We start from the raw sequence: 18,647 nt of genomic DNA, 5'->3' as shown, positions 1-18,647 counted from the left end.
TCTTCAACAAGGCCACACCTCCCAGTTCCCCTCAAGTAGTGCTACTCCCTTACGACCAGGCATTCAAATATATGAGCCTATAGAGGCCATTTTCATTCCAACCACTACAGATGTGGCCTTGGAGGAAATGTGTCACTGGAGGAAGTGGGGGCTTTGAGGTTTCAAAAGCCCATTCCACATCTGTCTGCCTCTGACTCCCTAGTTCTGGCATTTAGGATGTGTGCCATTATGTGTTGCTGGATTTTCTTGCCTCTCCAGGTCACACTGAGTCAGCCCCAAATAAACACACAGACAGTATATTAATTACTAAACTGTTGGCCGATGGCTAGGGCTTCCTCTTGGCTAGCTCTGTCTTAATTAACTCATTTCTAGAAATGTATGTATTTCTACGTGATCTTGGCTTACCAGAGAATGCTGGACCTATATGTCCTTTGGTGGATACATGTCATTTGTCTCTGCCTATCTTTCCCAGAATACTCCTCGTCTCCTCACCTGCCTATCTTCCTGCCTCATTGGCCAAACTGTGTTTTATTTATCAACCAATAAGAGAAACATATATACAGAAGGACATTCCCCCCATCAACTGTGCCTGTTTCCCATGCTGTTATTTTAAAAACAATATGTGATTTTTCTTTTAATACAGGAACTCACACTATAGTTCAGGTTGGTCAGGAACTCACTGTATAGCCCAGACTAGCTTCAGATTCAGATCAGTCTTCCTGCTTCAGCCTCCCAAGTGTTAGGGTTATAAGCATGAGTCACTGCACCCTGTCTCTTGTAAAACTATTCCTAAAATATGTATGATTTTTAAGTTGTATGCCAAAAGAGTTTATAAAAGAAGAGACCTCTAGGAAGTGGATATAACAAATAATCTAAATACATTGCCTAATATCTGAAATGATTAAATATGTAAACATGAGTTAACCAGATGGCTCAGTGGATAAAACTATTAAGTTTGAGACCCTGAATTCTGTCTCTAGGGTCCATTCAGTAGAAGACAAGAAATAGTTCCTGCAAGTTGCCCCTTTGACCTCCATACATAGGCCTCCCTGCCCCCCCTTACACATACACACAAACACCCACACACAAATAAACAAAGGAGCTGAAGAAATCAGAGATTGGAACTTTCCAGCACCCACATGGGCAGTTCACAGCCATCCATGATCCCAGCTTCAGAAGATCTAAGAGGATCTAATACCTTCTGGCTTTGAAAGCTCCCGCACACATAGGACACAAATACATAAACTCAGGTTCATACACACACACACACACACACACACACACACACACACACACACACACACACACATCTTTGCAAAATCTGTTTATATATATAAACATTAACTCTTAATGTCTATGTAAACAATAAATATTAGGAATGTGAAGTCTGAGTTTGTTTTGAAATGCAGAGCGTCTTTCTGCCTTTCATTTTCCTTTTCTTTGTTGTTGAGACAGGGTAGGACCAGCCTGACCTCACATGTGCCTCCTGAGTGCTGGCATTAAAGGCCTGCGCCACCATTCTACTTATTTACATTTTCTGTGAAAATAACTTTAGCAATCTTTTAGTATCTGGTTCTAAAAATGTAGTAAGTTTAAGAGTATCTGGTTCTAAAAATGTAGTAAGTTTAAGAGTATCTGGTTCTAAAAATGTAGTAAGTTTAAGAGTTGTTTAAAATTTGGCCCTTTTTTAAAATACAGGAATCTTCCTGCGAAGTCTATGGAAGAAGCCTTACGTCACCGGCAAGAGTATGACGAGATGGTGGCTGAAGCTAAAAAACGAGGTATATTTGACTTATACTTCTGTGATTAATTTGCATATTTTAACTCTTTGATTTTATTATGAAGATAATTATTTTTCTTTAGCATTTTTCATAATTTACATTTATTTTGGGATTTTTTGTTTTGTTTAGGTGTTTTTTGTTTGTTTTGATTTTTAATCTTTTTGAGACAGAGTCTCACTGTAAAGCCTTAGGTTCATCATATATTTCAGGACTCAGTCTCTCTATTTCTGGGATTATATATATGTGAGCCACCATGATCAGACCTAGTTTTTTTTGTTTGTTTGTTTGTTTTGAGACAGGGTTTTTCTGTGTATCTTTGGAGCCTGTCCTGGAATTCACTCTGTAGACCAGGCTGGTCTTGAACTCGGATATCCGCCTGTCTCTGCCTTCCGAGTGCTGGGACTAAAGGTGTGCAGCCCAGATCTAGTTTTTTTAAAGAGTACTATAAAGATATTATTTATGAACTTATCCCTGTTGTTCACTTTTATAGTGTTTAGACTTTCACCCTTTTACACTGTCATCATTTTCACACAATGATAGTCATTTTTCCAGTGTTATTTATAGTTTTCTATATTGCTATGAGAATATAATTTGAAGCTAAAATTTGTTTTTAGAATTAGTAAGTCTGTCTCAAGTTTCAGTGTTGCCGTTTGGTTAGGTTTATAAATAAAAATTCTTATTAACACAAACTCACCTTTTTATTCATTCTTTTCTCTTCCAGCTCACCCTGCCTAATATATAGAAATGTAGGGTGTGTGTGTGTATGTGTGTATATATATGTGTATGTATGTATATATGTGTATGTGTATGTGTATATGTTGATTAAATATTCAATTTTTACAACTATGTATTTTTCTTTTTTTCTTTTTCTATCTTAAGGAGAATAAGAGGGTTTATTCAAGCCAAATATAAGTAACTAAGGCCAGGAAACACAGGTTTAACTTACCCCAAATATCTTGTTCCAACATGATGAAAACTGTGTGAGTTAAATGAATGAGGTTTTTTGGTTTTTTTTTTTAAATCTTCTTTTCTATTATTATTTTTTCTTATCATATTGATCCCAGTTCCCTCTCCCACCCATCCTCCCATGCCCCCCGACCTTCTCTTCCATCCCATTTCCCCACCCACTCCACAGAGAGGGTGAGGCCTTCCAGGAGGGATCATCAAAATCTGTCAGGTCATTTGGAGTAGGGACTAGACCCTCCTTCCTGCCTCTAGATTAAGTGAGTATCCCTCCATGGAGAATGTGCTCCCAAAGTCCTTCCATGCACCAGGGATACATCCTGGTTCCACTGTCAGAGGTCCCTTAGACTGCCCAGGCCTTCTAACTGAGACCCATGTTCAGGGGGTCTGGGTCGGTCCAATGCTGGTTTCCCAGCTATCAGTCTGGGGTCCATGAGCTCCTTCTTGTTCAGGTCAGCTGTCTCTGTGGGTTCTGTATCCTGGTCTTGACCCCTTTTCTTCTCACTTCTCTCTCTCTCTACAACTGGATTCCAGAAGCTCTGTGTTTAGCTGTGGGTGTCTGCTTCTGTTTCCAACAGCTACTATATGAAGGTTCTAGGATGGCATATAAGTTAGTTATCAATCTCATTATCAGGTAAAGGCATTTAAGGTAGTTTCTCCACTGTTGCTCAGATTGTTAGTTGCGGTCATCCTTGTAGGTCTCTGGACATTTCTCTAGAGTCAGTTTTCTCTTCAAACCTATAATGGCTCCCTCTATTATGGTCTCTCTCTCTTTCTCTCTCTCTTCCCTCTCATCCCCTGACTCAATCTTCCTGGTCCCACATATTTTCCTCTCCTCCCTTTCTCTTTCTCCTAACTTCCTCTCCACTCACTGCCCCCCACACCACTCCCAATATGCTCAGGTGATCTTGTTTCTTTCCCCTTCTGTGAGGGACCTTGTATGAATCTCTTAGGTTACCCCTTGTATCCTAGTTTCTCTGGAGTTGTGAATTATAGGCTGGAGATCCTTTGCTCTTAAGTCTAAAATCCATATATGAGTGAGTACATACCATGTTCCTCTTTTTGTGACTGGGTTATCTCACTCAGGATGGTTTCTTCAAGTTCCATCCATTTGCCTGCAAATTTCAAGATTCCATTGCATTTTTCCACAGAGTAGTATTCCATTGTGTAGATGTGCCACATCTTCTTTATCCATTCTTCAGTTGAGGGGCATCTAGGTTGCTTCCAGGTTCTTGCTATTACAAATAATGCTGCTATGAACATAGTTGAACAAATGTCTTTGTTGTATGGATGTGGATCATTTGGATATATGCCTAAGAGTGGAATTGCCGGGTCCTGTGGTAAACTGATTCCCATTTTCCTGAGGAACCGCCATACTGATCTCCAAAATGGCCATACAAGTTTGCACTCCCACCAGCAGTGGAGGAGTGTTCCCCTTTCTCCACATCCCCTCCAGCATAAGCTATCATTGGTGTTTCTGATTCTAGCCATTCTAACAAGAGTTCTCAGAGTTGTTTTTATTTGCATTTCCCTGATGGCTAAGAATGTTGAGCACTGTCTTAAGTGTCTTTCAGCCATTTTGGATTCCTCTATTGAGAATTCTCTATTCAGTTCTAATATATCTATGTATAATATTTATTTTGTATATATTTTAAGACAAAATTTATTAACTGATTATTTTCCTTTGGCTTAAGTGAATGGAATGGAGTATGTAATAATAGCATATAGTACAGATTTATGGTACTGCGTTGGAAGTAAAGTTGTATCTTTAATATTAGAGTAAACATAATGTTTGTAAGCCCAGTTATAGTCTTCTAAAATGTCTATTTCCTTGAACATTAGTTGGGTTTATCCTAATATATAGAATTAAAAGTATTTCTTGAGTTTGAGGCCAGCCCAGTCTACAGAGCAAGTTCCAGGACAGCCAAGGCTACACAGAGAAACCCTTCTTGTTGTGAACCCCCATCCCATCAAATACCTAGCCAGTAAGCTTGTACTTACTAATTTACCTTGACTTTACTGTTCGTATAATATTATTGAGAAATAGATGGTACATTTTATAATAGAAATAATAATAAATTGGGATACCAGAATGCTTTAGACTTAATTCTATTTTATGTGATCTCTGGTTGTGATGCTCTGAATAGTCCATCTGTTTTCTTATCTATAAAATTGGAAGCAGGTGACTAGATTGGGTTTCAACCTCTCATTTAACACTTACTTATTAAAGACATCTTACATACAGTCTGAGTACATAAAACATACATGTGGAGCCAGTGCTCAGTTTCTTGCTTGCTTCTTGAGACAGTTTCCAAGGCACACATACAATGCAATTTGAAAATAATTCCTTAGCTGATCTCCTACAAGTTCTTGCTGGTTCTTTTTGATCTTTTTATTTATTTATTTTTGATTTTGAGAGTGGTTTTCCCTGTGTAGCTCTGTCTGTGTTTGCCTTCTAAGTGCTGGGATTAAAAGGCATGTGCCACCATTGCCCGGCTTTATAACTTTTGATTTATAGCCCACTTTTCTCTATATTTGAGGAGCTTTTGTTCCAAAATTGTGATCTCTAAATTCAGAGCTGTATTATTTTTTTGTTGAGAAATTTTTATTGTGGTCTAATTAGTAAAATAAAACACTGTGCTAGAAGGTGTTTATATAGTAATAGTGTCATAGGCAAAGTAATTTTTAATGTCATGTTTTTATGGTGAGATTAATAAATCCTGGTTCTGTGGTGCAGTGGTTAGCGCATTGAACTTCTAGACAGATTAGTAAGTCCATTGCATGAAAAATGGCTGTTGGTTAGTTGCTTACAATTTTTAAATGTAATTATTTCATCAGCAGATTTTATTTTGGTACATTAAGTAAACAGAAATGTGTGGTGTAATCAGCCAGGCATAGTGGTACTCACCTGTATTCCCAGCCCTAGGGAGGCAGTGCTGGAGGGATGAAGCATTTGTGAGGACAACCTGGTATACATGATGAGTTGCAGGCTTTCCGGGAAGAGACCCTGTCTCAGGACAGCCTGGGCATGTAAATACGTTGGAAGAGTGCCTGCCCATTGTGGCCAAAGTCCTGGGAGATGTCAGTGTCATATAAACCAGGGGTGGTGGCACACCCAACACTCTCAAGGTAGAAGCAGGAATGTCGCTTGTTAAGTTTGAAGCTAGCCTGGGCTTCTTGAGACCCTGCCTTAAGAATAATTAAAGGCTGTAAAAGAGAAAAAAAGGCAAAGAAAGATGTACAACAGCTAGGCAGCATAGACAGCCTCGAGGAACCGTGTCTCAATGAAAACAAACCAAAAAAAAAAAAAAAGGAAAAGAAAAAATAACCAAAAGAAGTAACAGCAATATCCTGGTCATTTTTTAAAAATTTCTCTTTGCCCTTTATCTCATTACTTTTTAAGAAAGAAGATGGTACTTTAAAATGTTGTTAGACAAGGCTTTTGTTTTTCATCTTTTTCTTCCCCTTTCTTCCTCTCTACTAGCAGAAGATTCCTCTTGAAGGAGCCTTTTTATAGACTTAGGTACAAAGAAAGGGATTTTGATCTAGCTCATTTATATTGAAATAATTCTTACTTGTCCAAAACAGAAATTAAAGAAGCACATAAGAGAAAAAGAATAATGAGAGAGCGATTTAAGCAGGAAGAAAGCATCGCAAGCGCAGTGGTAATTTGGATCAATGAGATACTGCCCAATTGGGAAGTAATGTAAGTAAGCAGATTCTCCACAAGTCCAGTGTGTCTCCACATACTTCATCCTCTCCAAGTCTATATTATCCCCTCTCAGCATGTGTCTTACGCTGCAGCTCCATTTTACTATTAACCATTGCCTGAAACGCCTCATGTTCCTCTGCTCCTTCATGAACTCCTGTCTCTAATGCATACTTTTCTTACTGACCATCCTCTCTGCTGTCACAACGTACCTGTTCTCTAGAACCCATGGAATGTGAGCGGACTCAGGAAACTTTAGTCTTATGAATTGCCACACTTCTTAATTCTAATGTAACACTAATTGTAAAAGATTCCTTATTGAAAGAACACACTAAGTAGAATACTGTAAGGTACATTTATCAGGTGTTAAAATTGTTTCTAAGGTTGAGTATTATGGTACATGATTGTAATCCCAGCAATCTGGATGCTGAGACAGGAGGCTTGCCATGATTCAGTGCTAGCCTGGGTAATACAGTGAGTTCCAGACCAGCCAGAACTACCTAGAGAGATGGTATCTGCAAATAAATAGATATAGAAGAAAAGGAAGAAAAGAAAGAATAATAAAAGTTATTTTTAAATACTGTTCTCTTAATGAAGAAAATATGAGATATCTGTGGTACTGTGAGGCTAAGCCTTACCCCCCCCCTTGCAGTTTTCTCTTTTGACAATATTTCTACACACGTTTTATCTTCCCTCTGGACTAAAGGGTTGAAGGACACTTTCTACATGTATGTAGGATGTACATTGACAATTTGTTAAATATTGGACACAGGACACAGTAGTTCCACTTATCTACAATTATCTTCACTTTGTGAAGTTTTGTTTCCCTGTGGTCTAAAAATGGAAAAATAACTGATTAAATATAAATAGAAAAGTCTAAAAATTAAAACTCAGGAGTTTTAAGTTGTGTGTCCTTCTGAGAAGTACAGTGAAATCCATTGTACAGTACTTTGTCCTGACCATAAATCATCCTTTGTCCAGCCTCTCCATGCGGCATATATGACCTGCCCATTACTCACTCAGTGACATTTCAGTTACCTGAGATGCTGTAATATATTGCAAGCTCCTGTTAGGTAATTTTTCTTTTATTTACGCAAGAATAGGGATGCTGGTGATCTTGTTTGTCAAAGAGAAGCTATGAAGTACTTCCTTTAAGAAGAGAGACTAGAAGTAGCCTATTTTGAGTGAGAAAGAGAAGCAATATTTACATGACAGCTATTATAGTATACCCTTTTATTGTTAGCTATTGTTCATCTCTTATTGTCTCCACATTATAAATTCAATTTTAATAGTTATATTTGTGTAAGAAAAATCTATAATTTAGTACTATTTGTGGTTTTGGAGTTTAGAATATATTTTCAGCAGACAAAGAAACTATTATCAATGTTAAGTAGTTACATTTGAGTCTTAGTGCTTCTATAAGGCATTTATATTTTTGCTCACATTTATCTTACTCAAGGTTGGAGAAACTAAGTGATTTGCTCAAGGTTATACAATGAGTGGTTGAACTAGATTTGAACCCAGGTCTGATGCTAAAGCCTGTATTCTTTCATGAACTGCTGCTCCCTAAAGACTAGGGCCTTAAGTAGGCCTTACCAATAGTAGGTTCTTTGTGATTTTAGTTTTGGTGCTCAATTGGCAGTACATTTTATGTATTTTTTATTTTTAATATTTTTCACTTGGTTCCAATTTTCTGATCATATCTTTAGTGTAAGCAACATCTGTGAGAGGCCATTCCCTTTAATTTCCCGTAGTCCATCTTAGAGTTCTGTTATAGCCCACAGGCATGAATTCAAAGGACTTAGCACTTTAAATCCTTAAGGTCATCTGATCACTTGGCCATAGGTAAGCCATCATGCAACTAGTGTTTTTGGAATAAAAAGTAACTTTTTCCTTTTTTCTCCTCCTTTAATTCTAGGCGTAGTACAAGAAGAGTTCGAGAATTGTGGTGGCAGGGATTGCCCCCTAGTGTTCGTGGGAAAGTTTGGAGTCTAGCTGTAGGAAATGAACTAAATATCACTCCTGGTTTGTATTCTATATTCAGTTATTCCCACACACATAAATTATCATCTCCAGAGTTTTATAAATCATATTAGTAGAGTTGCCATTTAAAAGACACTACCATATATGTCATTTTCAGAGCATGCTTCATGCCCTCCCAAACTTTGTAATAGTTAATGAATTTTTATATATGTGCATAAGATTTGTGGGCTTTTTCCTTTAATTTACTGATATCACAGTAGTACTTTTGGCATCCAAATACTACGAATGTAGATGATTTAAAGCTTGTGAGAGACTGTGCAGTGAAGAGTTAAGTACACACAGGAGATGCTAGTCTAGGGCCTGAACGGATGGACTCCCTCTGTTAGATAATAAACAATATACCGAGGGAACTTGATTTAATTTTTTTTTTCTTGCTTAATGGCTATCCAAACCAGTCTTTTTATTTAGAGTTTGTTTTTTTTCCTTAATTTTTTAAACTAACAAAGTAATGGGTTTCAGTAAGCAGTTTTTATTGTGTTATGTTGTTTAGAATTTATTGTTAAAGCTTAGCTAGGTTTGATAGCTTAGTCTATAGTCCTAGCACTTGGGAGGCTATGACAGCTTTGCTGCAGTTTTGAGGTTATCTGTGGCTTCATAGTGAGTTGTAGGCCAGACTAAGCTGCAGTGTCTATAGAACCTGAATCAGAAAACCTAATAATAATGATAATTATAATGATGATGATAAAATTTAGAAAAAAAGACTTTCAAGGAATTTCCTCAAGTCTCTTAAAACCTTGACAAGTATTAAAATGCTAGAGTGGTTTTGAAGAGTTAAAGAAAAAAATACATAGAATTAGAATAATACCAAATAAAATAATTTTTTTTTAAAAAAGTAGGTATGACACATGCCCGTGATCCTACGAGTGTAATCTCAGCATAAGAGACAAAAACAGGAGGATCAGAAGTTCAAGGTTATTCTTGGGACAAACATAGTTAAGAGCTACATGAGATTGACTCCAAAAATTTTTCTAACAAAATAGGTATCTATCTGAGTGATAGTGATAATACTAGATAGTTAGACATATCACAGGAGACTTTGATCTCTAACAATAGAAGTAATATAGTGTATGTCTGGGGGTGTAATTCTGTAAAATGCTTACTTAGCATGAGTGTGGCTCTGGACTTGATCCCCAGCACTGAGGAGTAGGAGATAGTAGCTATGTAATGAGTTCAAGGCCAGCTTGCGCTACATGAAACTTTTTTTTTAAGAAAAGAAAGAAGGAATAAAAGAGAATATGTTATTGCTGTGCTTTTTAAAGTACACATTTAATATTTATTGAAAAATGTAAGCAATAATATAAACTTTAAATGTTTGCCACCCAGACTATTTTTGTTGTTGTTGTTGTTTTGTTTTTAGAGACAGGATTTTTCTGTGTAACAGCCCTGGTTGTCCTGGAACTCACTCTGTAGACCAGGCTGGCCTTGAACTCACAGAGATCCATCTGGCTCTGCCTCCTATCCCCACACCATGCTGGGATAAAAGGCGTGCACCACCACTGCCCAGCCCAAACTATTGTTGCTCTTACTGTCAGTACAGTTTGGCTGTTCTATATAATGTACTTAACGGTTTTCACTGTGCTGGCAAATCAACAAGCATGCTAAAGCACTTGTTTTTAATCTCAGAGTCTAAGACATTAAAGTGAAGTGAGATATAGGATATGACTGAAAAAAATTTAGAAATATTTCCAGAATACCTAAAAAATAAACCTTTTAGGACCAGTGAGATGGCTCAAGCCAAAGCACTTGCAGTGAAAGCCTGATGACCTGAGTTTGACCCTGGGACCCTGGAAGGTGGGAGGAGAACCCACTGCACACAGCTGTTCTCTGGCCTCCACACATGCCCAGGACACATGTTGCCCCAATAACAACAGCTACATTTTAATTAAAAAATAAATCATTGATCTGTTTATTTCAATTCTAAGAATCTACTAGAGGCAAATACATAGGATTGGGTTCAAAAGTTTTTGACAAGGATGTTCATTGCTGTAATTAACATTATTATGAAATTGGATAAAATCATAAAAATCCAAATATCTAGGTTTTTGTTGTTGTTTGCTTGTTTTTTGTTTGTTTGTTTTTGAGACAGGGTTTTACTGTGTAGCCCTGACTATTCTGGAGCTAGCTCTGTAGACCAGGCTGTCTTTGAACTCACAAAGATCTGCTTGCTTCTGCCTCCCGAGTACTGGGACTAATGGAGTGTGCCTCCACCACCTAGTCAAATGCCCAGTTTTAATCATTAAAGTGATATCAACTGTAAATATTACAATTACTTGATTTTTAAAAGTTGTTTTTTCACCAGAAGCCAGAGGATCTTTGAGTTTGAGGTGAACCTAGTCTAGCCAGGGGCCACAGAGTAAGACCATATCTCAAAACAAAAAAAAAACAAAAACAAACAAACAAAAAAAAAAACCCCAGTATTTTTAATTTTCACAAGTACCATGTAAAGAACATTTAAAAAGAAGAATTGGAGTTTATTAAGCTATTTTAATGTAGAGTAAGCACTAGGTAAGAGGAAGGTGCTAAGGAAGAAAGTAAGACACTCAAGAACATAGGTGTACGCTTCTCAAGGGTGTCCCACAGCATGCTCTTTTTCTTTGAAAAACAGAAAACTTGCTGGGTGAAGGTGGTGTACGCTTTTAATGCCAGCACTCAGGAGGCAGAGGCAGGCAGATCTCTGTGATTTAGAGGCCAGCCTGGTCTACAGATCCAGTTCCAGGACAGCCAGATATACACAGAGAAACCCTGTCTCAGAGAGAGAGAGAGAGAGAGAGAGAGAGAGAGAGAGAGAGAGAGAGAGAGAGAGAGAGAGAGAACTTGGGGTTAGAGAGATGGCTTAGCTATTAAGAACACTTGTTCTTGCAGAGGACCTATGTTTGGTACCCATCACCCAAATGGCAGCTAAGAACAGCTTAACTCCAATTCCAGAGCATCTGATGCTCGCTTGTGTCCTCTATAAGAACTGCACACACAAAGTGCACATACACATGTGCATGCAAAACACCCAGTACCCACACATACTAAAAACAACAACAAAACAGCTTTCCAGGGCTGGGTGAGACGGCTCCTCTTGTATAGGAGCTTTCTACAAAGCCTGAGGGTTACATGGAGAGAATCGGGTCTCACAAGTTGTCCTCTGACCTTCACACACACCTGTGTTCCATCCAAATAATGGAATAATAAAAAAAAAATTAAGAAATAGTTTAATGGGCTTGGTTTAGTGGCACAGGTCTATAATTGGAACTAGGGAGGTTGAGGCAGAATGACTGAAAATTGAAGACCTATATAGGTTACAGAGTGAATTTGAGACCAGCCTGGGAAACTTAGATCCAGTTTCAAGATAAATATAATAGAAGCTGGACATGGTGGTGTATAGCTTAATCCCAGCATTCAGGAGGCAAAGGCAGGCAGATCTTTGAGTTCAAAGTCAGTATGGTTCACTATTTAATCCCAGGTCAGCCTGATCTACATAGTGAGACCCTATCTCAAAGCAACATTAACATAAAAAAACAAAATAACAATAATAAACACAAAAGGCCCCCCCAAAAGCAGATGGGGCTATGTGGTAAAGGGCTTTCCTACCAACACCCAAGTAGGTTCATTCCCTACTGTACTGAAGAAGGAAGAAGAAAAGGCTGGTGGTATATTAATAGAGTTTAGCAAAAGGGCACTTGCCTGGCAAATGCAGAGTCCTGAGTTCAAGCCACAGTGCTGCCTCCCAAAGAGTTTAAGGTAAAATTTTAGGTTTTAATATTCACCTTAGAATATATTAGACTTTATATGACATAATAAGACATAGGTTTCTTGTGTTTTCTATGAGACAAGTTAAAAGGCAATGGTTTTCTCTTAGCTGGATTGGTGGTTATTTGAAATTTTTTTTAATTTTACCTTTTTTGTTGAAATATGTGGTGGTAGCTTGCTCAGTAACTTAGATATTAAAATGTTGGCTAGATGTGTGATAAAGTTTTGTATCAATAAAACCAAAAGGCTCAAGGTTGACATGTTTAAAAATCTGTAATATGACTTAAGTTATTTATTTCCAATGTAAGTTTAGGTTTCCTTTACTGAACAACTATGTATTGAAGAATGAAATAGGGAATCAATGTCTTCCTTTCAATCTTGAATGCAGTAAGCTTATTTTTATAACTGTGTTTCCTTTCTAATAATTGACCCCTTATTTGTGTTTAACTGAAATTTATAACAATAGAGAATATTAGCTAGGAGTTATGGGCTGTAAAGTTAGTCAGGTAGGTTCATATCTGGTTCCACCATGTATTAGATTGTGACCTTGGGCAAACTACTTACTATCTAAAAGTCTAGCTTTTATTTATTTGTAAAATGGGGATATGATCATTAGCTACACCAAAGAATTGCTTTGGCTTTTTTATGAGTACTTCTTGTGAATTATTGAATGTCTGTACATCTCATCATCTTCCCAAAATCTGAGGCCAAACCCCTGAAACCAGAGTATTCTCCATTCAAGTATAAGTCTTTCACCTTCCCTTTTTGGATTCAATGTGAAACTGAGACAGAGGTCTTTTCACTGGGGATATTAATTATAAATCTTCTTGGGAAAGTTACCCTTTTGATTTGTTTGTTACCATGTTTTTCTTACTAGGTCAATTTTGTGGTTTCCTAATGTGAATGATTTGTCAGCTTTCTTCTTTCAGGCAGCTCAAAACATGGGTAAAGAAGGAAACTGACATAAAAACAGTTTGAAATTTTTAAAAAAATATATACAATTGATAATTGACAACTTCAAGCAAATTATATACTTATAATTTTAAATTTCAGTTATCTCTTCTCCCAGATCATTCATGCATTTGGAAATAAGTAGTTTTAACCCTTTATTTCTTTTAAATTTTATTTTCAAATAATGTGTACTAATAAGTAAATAGAAAGAGAAATAGAATTGTAGCATATGTTGAAATATATGTAGTCAGTTACTTTGTCAGATCTGAGTCTTGACAATATAAGAATACTTGTTATAGTACAGTTGTCATACATCAGAATTTTAGGTTAAAAAGAAACAAACAGCGGGGTGGTGGTGGTGGCGCATGCCTTTAATCCCAGCACTTGGGAGGCAGATGCAGGCAGATAGAGCTCTGTGAGTTCAAGGCCAGCCTCATCTACAGAGCTACACAGAGAAACCAAAAAGGGGCCGGAGGAATATTGCAGACATTAAGAGCACTGGCTGTTCTTCCAGAAGTCCTGGGTTCAATTCCCAGCACCCACATGGTGGCTCACAGCCATCTGTAATGAGATCTGGTGTCCTCTTCTGGCCTGCAGGCATACTGCAGACAGAACACTGTATATGTAATAAATAGTCTTAAAAAACAAACAAACAAAAAGGGCAGGGGATTTAACTCAGTGGTAGAGTTCTGACTTTGGGTTCTGTACCAAGCAAACACAAAAATAAAACCAATTTTTTCTACTAATGTATAACCTCTAATGGAACAAGGTAAAATGAGATCAATACATATAGTATATCATCACTTTGTTTTTTAAGATTTATTTTTATTGTTTTTAATTATGTGTGTTTGCCTTTATATGGGTATTTGCATGTGAGTGCAGGTGCCGTGGAGACCAGAGGTGTAGGACCCCCTGGAGCTTTGGTTGCCTGACATGGATGGGTATGGGAGGGGAGCTGAACTTGAGACCTGTGCAAGAGTGCTAAGCGCTCTTACTGCTGGTCTACAGAATGAGTTGTCTCAGAAAATAAATAAACAGACAGACAAAATAAACAACTACCACCACCACCACCACCACCACCGAGAGAGAGAGAGAGAGAGAGAGAGAGAGAGAGAGAGAGAGAGAAAAGATACCAGAACCTACAGAAAATTACTTGTTTAATTATTGGTCACCCCATGAATGGGTATTATTTTATCCAATTTACAGATGAAAAGACCAAGTCCAGAGTAGTTAAGTATGTTTCTTAAAATCCCAGAGGTAGTAAGTAATTGGCAGAGCTGGAATGCAGTCTGGGTCTTGCTCCCAATTTGTGGGCTGCTGTAGGCCAGTTCAGCTGTTGAGCAGGAGCCCTCCTCCTTCCTCTGCTTGCGCTAGCTCCCAGGATGGCTTTACTCCTGTGTCATGTAATGAAGAGTTTTTCGCATTTTTGATACTACTAATAGTGAAAATTAAAATGTGAGTTTATTTCTTTTGTCTTATTTATGAATTTGTTCGCCCCTCCCCCTGCCAGAACTTTATGAAATCTTTCTTTCAAGAGCAAGAGAACGGTGGAAAAGCTTCAGTGAAACAAGCTCTGATAATGACATTGAAGGTATGAAGGCTTCTAAATGAGAATCTGCAAATTCAGTTACGGAATATACTGTTGAGATTTTATATCTTGTACCAGATTTAAGTACAGTACCTCATTTCAGTAGATGATAGTATTCTGAATTTCAGAATGGGAACAGGCTTAGAGTAGCTAGCTTAGCCTGGGCAGTAGTGGCGCACACGGTTAATCCTAGCACTTGGGAGGCAGAGACAGATGGATCTCTGAGCTTGAGGCCAGCCTGGTCTACATAGTGAGTTCCAAGACAGCCAGGACTACACGGAGAAATCCTGTCTGGAAAACCCAAAAGGAAACATGAACACTCACGCACATATGTATGTATGTATATATGCATATATATGTATATGTATATGTAGAGTTATTACTGGTCTATGCCTATGAGGGAATGTTGTATAAGGTGTATGTACCAAAGCTCGATATGGGAGAATATTTTCAGTCCTCAGGAGGTGAAAGCGAATCAAGAGATCAAGGCCAGCCTGGATTCCATGATATTCCCTTGTGCACTTAGAGAGAGGAGTTCAGAGGGAGGGAGAGAGGAAAGAGACACTGTTTTACTGTTTGTGGTTGGTAGTCTATAATCCCAGCACTCACAAGGCTGAGGCAGAAGTACTGACAATTTGAGGTTAGCCTGGGTTACAGAGTGAGACCCTGTCTCAAAAGGGAAACTATATTAAAGGTGTAGCTCAGTAGAAAGTGCCTGCATAGCATACACAAGGTCCTGAGTTCAACCCCCAGTACTACACAAACTAGGTCTGGTGGCCTAGGCCTGTAATACTAACACCCAGGAGGGAAGAGACAAGCAGATCAGGAGTTGGTCTACATAGAGAATTGAAGTTTGAGGCTAGTCTAGGCTATGTGAAAGCCTGTCTCAAAACCTCCCACAAAATTCCAAAGTTGAAAACCAGCTAGGCAGATGCTTGCCTTTTAATCCCAGCACTTGAGAAGGCTAGGCAAGAGGATTGCTATGTGTTTGAGGCTAGCCTGTCGGCAATAGTGAGATTCAGGACAGCTGGAACTACATAGTGAGACCTGTCTCAAAAAACCAAACCAAAAAAAAAAAAAAAAAAAAAAAAACAGTGCTGGGGATGGGGGAGGAGTCTAGGTTCTCAATTCTAGTAAAGACTTTTATTCCTTGCTAATTCTTGATGACTCAGCTTTTCTACTTACGTTAACATGCAGGCAATGCGATTGACCTCTGTTTAAATTTTATCTGATTGGTAATGCAGGGTTATCTGTTGCTGACCGAGAGGCTAGTCTGGAATTAATTAAGTTGGACATATCCCGTACATTTCCATCTCTCTACATCTTTCAGAAGGTGAGGTTTCCTAGTCAGTTTTTAACTGCTGTTATTTTATTCTTTCAATACTACATGGGACAAATTCTGTAAATCCATCCTTACTATATTTTATTTTATTTTAATTTTTTTTTTTTTTTGAGACAGAGTCTCCGTATGTAACCCTGGTTGTCCTGGAATTCCCTATATAGATGAGGCTGGTGTAAAAGTCACAGAGATCCAGAGATCCACCTTCCTCTATCTTCCAAGTCTGGGATTAAAGACATGAGTTACCATGTCAAGCCACATATTCTTATTTCTATAATATTTATTTTTATTTTACATGCATTGGTGTTTTGCCCACATGTAAGGGTGTTGGGTCGCCTGGAACTGGAGTTATAGATAGTTGTGAGCTGCCATGTTGGTGCTAGGAATTGAACCCAGGTCTTCTGGAAGAGAAGCCAGTGAGTGCTCTTAACCATTGAGCCCTCTCTCCAGCCCCCAGGTACTTTTTTTTTGTTTTTTGTTTTTTGTTTTTCAAGACAGGGTTTCTCTGTATTCCCAGGTACTATTTTTAAAAGTAAAACATATTTTAGGGGGCTGGAGAGATGGCTTAGAGGTTAAAAACTCTGGTTGTTCTTCCAGTCCTGAGTTCAATTCCCAGCAACCACAAGGTGGCTCACAATCATCTGTAATGAGATCTGGTTCACAAGCATGCCTGCAGGCTGAACACTGTATACATAATAAATATATGTTTTAAAAGAAAAAATATTTTAAAAGTTTGAGAAGAGGCCAGGCATGGTAGTAGGTGGCTTTAATTCCAGAAGGCAGAGGGAAGTGGATCTGGTGAGTTTGAGGCCAGTCCACAGCTAAATAGTGGCACGTTGGTTTGTTAAAACAAAAGAGGGTTGGTGGTGGTGACTGCCTTTAATCCTAGCCCTGGGAGGCAAAAGCAGGTGGATCTCAGTGAGTTAGAGGCCAGCCTGGTCTACAAAGTGAGTTCCAAGACAGCCAGGATTATTACACAGAGAAACCCTGTCTCAAACAAACAAACAAAAACCCCAGAAAACGCAAACACCCCCCCCCCCAAAAAAAAACTTTTTATTTTTTTAATTTTACCAGGAGTGGAGCACCATGGTAAAGAGCGCCTATTGCTCTTAAGCAGGGCCTGAGTTCAGTTCCTAGCTTACAACCATCCCTAATTCCAGTTCCAGGGCATCTAACCCCCTCTTCTGACCTCCATAGCACCAGGCACATACATGCACATAAAACACTCATATGCACAAAATAAAATAAACATTTTAATAATTAAAAATAATTTGTCTTTATATGAAAATGTAAAAACTAACAAAAAATTTAGGCTCTTGTTTTCTATGGAATAAAACATATTGTAGTTACCATAACACATGCCCGTTGTGTGGTAGGTGTTGGTATTCAGGTGTCTGTACTGGCTTATCCTTGGGGTTCTGACAGGATACGCCCTCAACTGCAGCCACTAAGAGGCCCACTTGTACACATTGACTATGTTCCCTTTTAAAAGGGCCCTGCCCACCTCCCACCCTTCTCTCCCTCTGTGCCTCTATCTCTCTGTCTCTGTTCCCTTCTCTCTCTCCCTCCTCTCTTCTCTCTCCCCCACCTTTCCTCTCCCCTGTTGCTCCTATTTGAAGGCTGGTCTTCCCCCTCCCCTTTCTTCTTTTAATGATCTCTTTTCCTAATTAAAAAACCCCTCTGCTTGAACCCTGTCGTATGATGTCTTTCTCTCACATGTTGCTTTTTTTAAAGTTACAACAGTAGGCACTTACATTTCTATTATAGTGAATTTTTATATTTGAATTATTAATGGATTTATCTTACAAACTGTTAAAATATAAATACATTGGTTCCAAGTTGTTTAAAATAACCACTGAACTAGGAAGAAATACTTTACTAATATTTAATTTTTATAGGAATAACTGGTTATCTTTAATTCTTAATATTAAAATCTAAGGAAATTGTTTAATAAAGGCTATGTGTTGACAGGACTTTTTATTATTGGTCAGTGAGATGGTTCAGCAGGTAAAGGTGCTTGCTGCCAAGTCTGACAACTTGAGTTTGATCCTAGAAACCCTGAGGACCAATTCCTGACATGCATGTACCTGTACACATGCACAATAAGTAAATAAGTGAAGAAGAAGAAAACTCACTGGAGCTACAGCAATGCTCCAAAGTTATGAGCAATTGATTGCTCTGCTAGAAGACCCAAGTTTTATTCCTGGCACCTTTGTGGCACATCACAGCCCTCTGTAATTTCAATTCCGGGGGATCTGACACTCTCTTCTGGACATGCACACACATTGTACACAGATAGACATGCAGGCTATGCACATACTTTTAAGTTACTATCGATATTAAAATTACTTACACAACTCTGTATAAGCTAGTTGACATTTTAAGACAGGGTCTTAGTATGTAACCTCAGTTGTCTTGGAACTCACTATGTAGATCACATTGATATCAGACTCAGTAATACCCCAAAGCTGTGTACATCATGCCTGTCCTTTTATTTTCTCTGGAAGTATACAAAGTGAAATGGGCTCAGTATAA

The 18,647-nt window shown here is 38.2% G+C and overlaps 1 protein-coding gene across 1 annotated transcript in view; it reads left to right on the top strand.

The window, feature by feature from the left end:
- The window catches only part of Tbc1d12 (TBC1 domain family member 12), an 82,886-nt gene that overhangs the window by 48,995 nt on the left and 15,244 nt on the right, over positions 1 to 18,647 (top strand). Inside the window, exons 4-8 of the mRNA XM_051199710.1 lie at positions 1,699 to 1,781; positions 6,333 to 6,450; positions 8,372 to 8,478; positions 14,696 to 14,776; positions 16,018 to 16,106. Coding sequence (XP_051055667.1) covers positions 1,699 to 1,781; positions 6,333 to 6,450; positions 8,372 to 8,478; positions 14,696 to 14,776; positions 16,018 to 16,106 — 478 coding nt within the window. The remainder of the gene's footprint in view (positions 1 to 1,698; positions 1,782 to 6,332; positions 6,451 to 8,371; positions 8,479 to 14,695; positions 14,777 to 16,017; positions 16,107 to 18,647) is intronic.

The sequence above is a fragment of the Phodopus roborovskii genome, unplaced genomic scaffold (genome assembly GCF_943737965.1).
Source record: "Phodopus roborovskii unplaced genomic scaffold, PHOROB, whole genome shotgun sequence".
Classification (NCBI taxonomy): Eukaryota; Metazoa; Chordata; class Mammalia; order Rodentia; family Cricetidae; genus Phodopus; species Phodopus roborovskii.
This window is presented reverse-complemented; position numbering and strand designations above follow the sequence as displayed.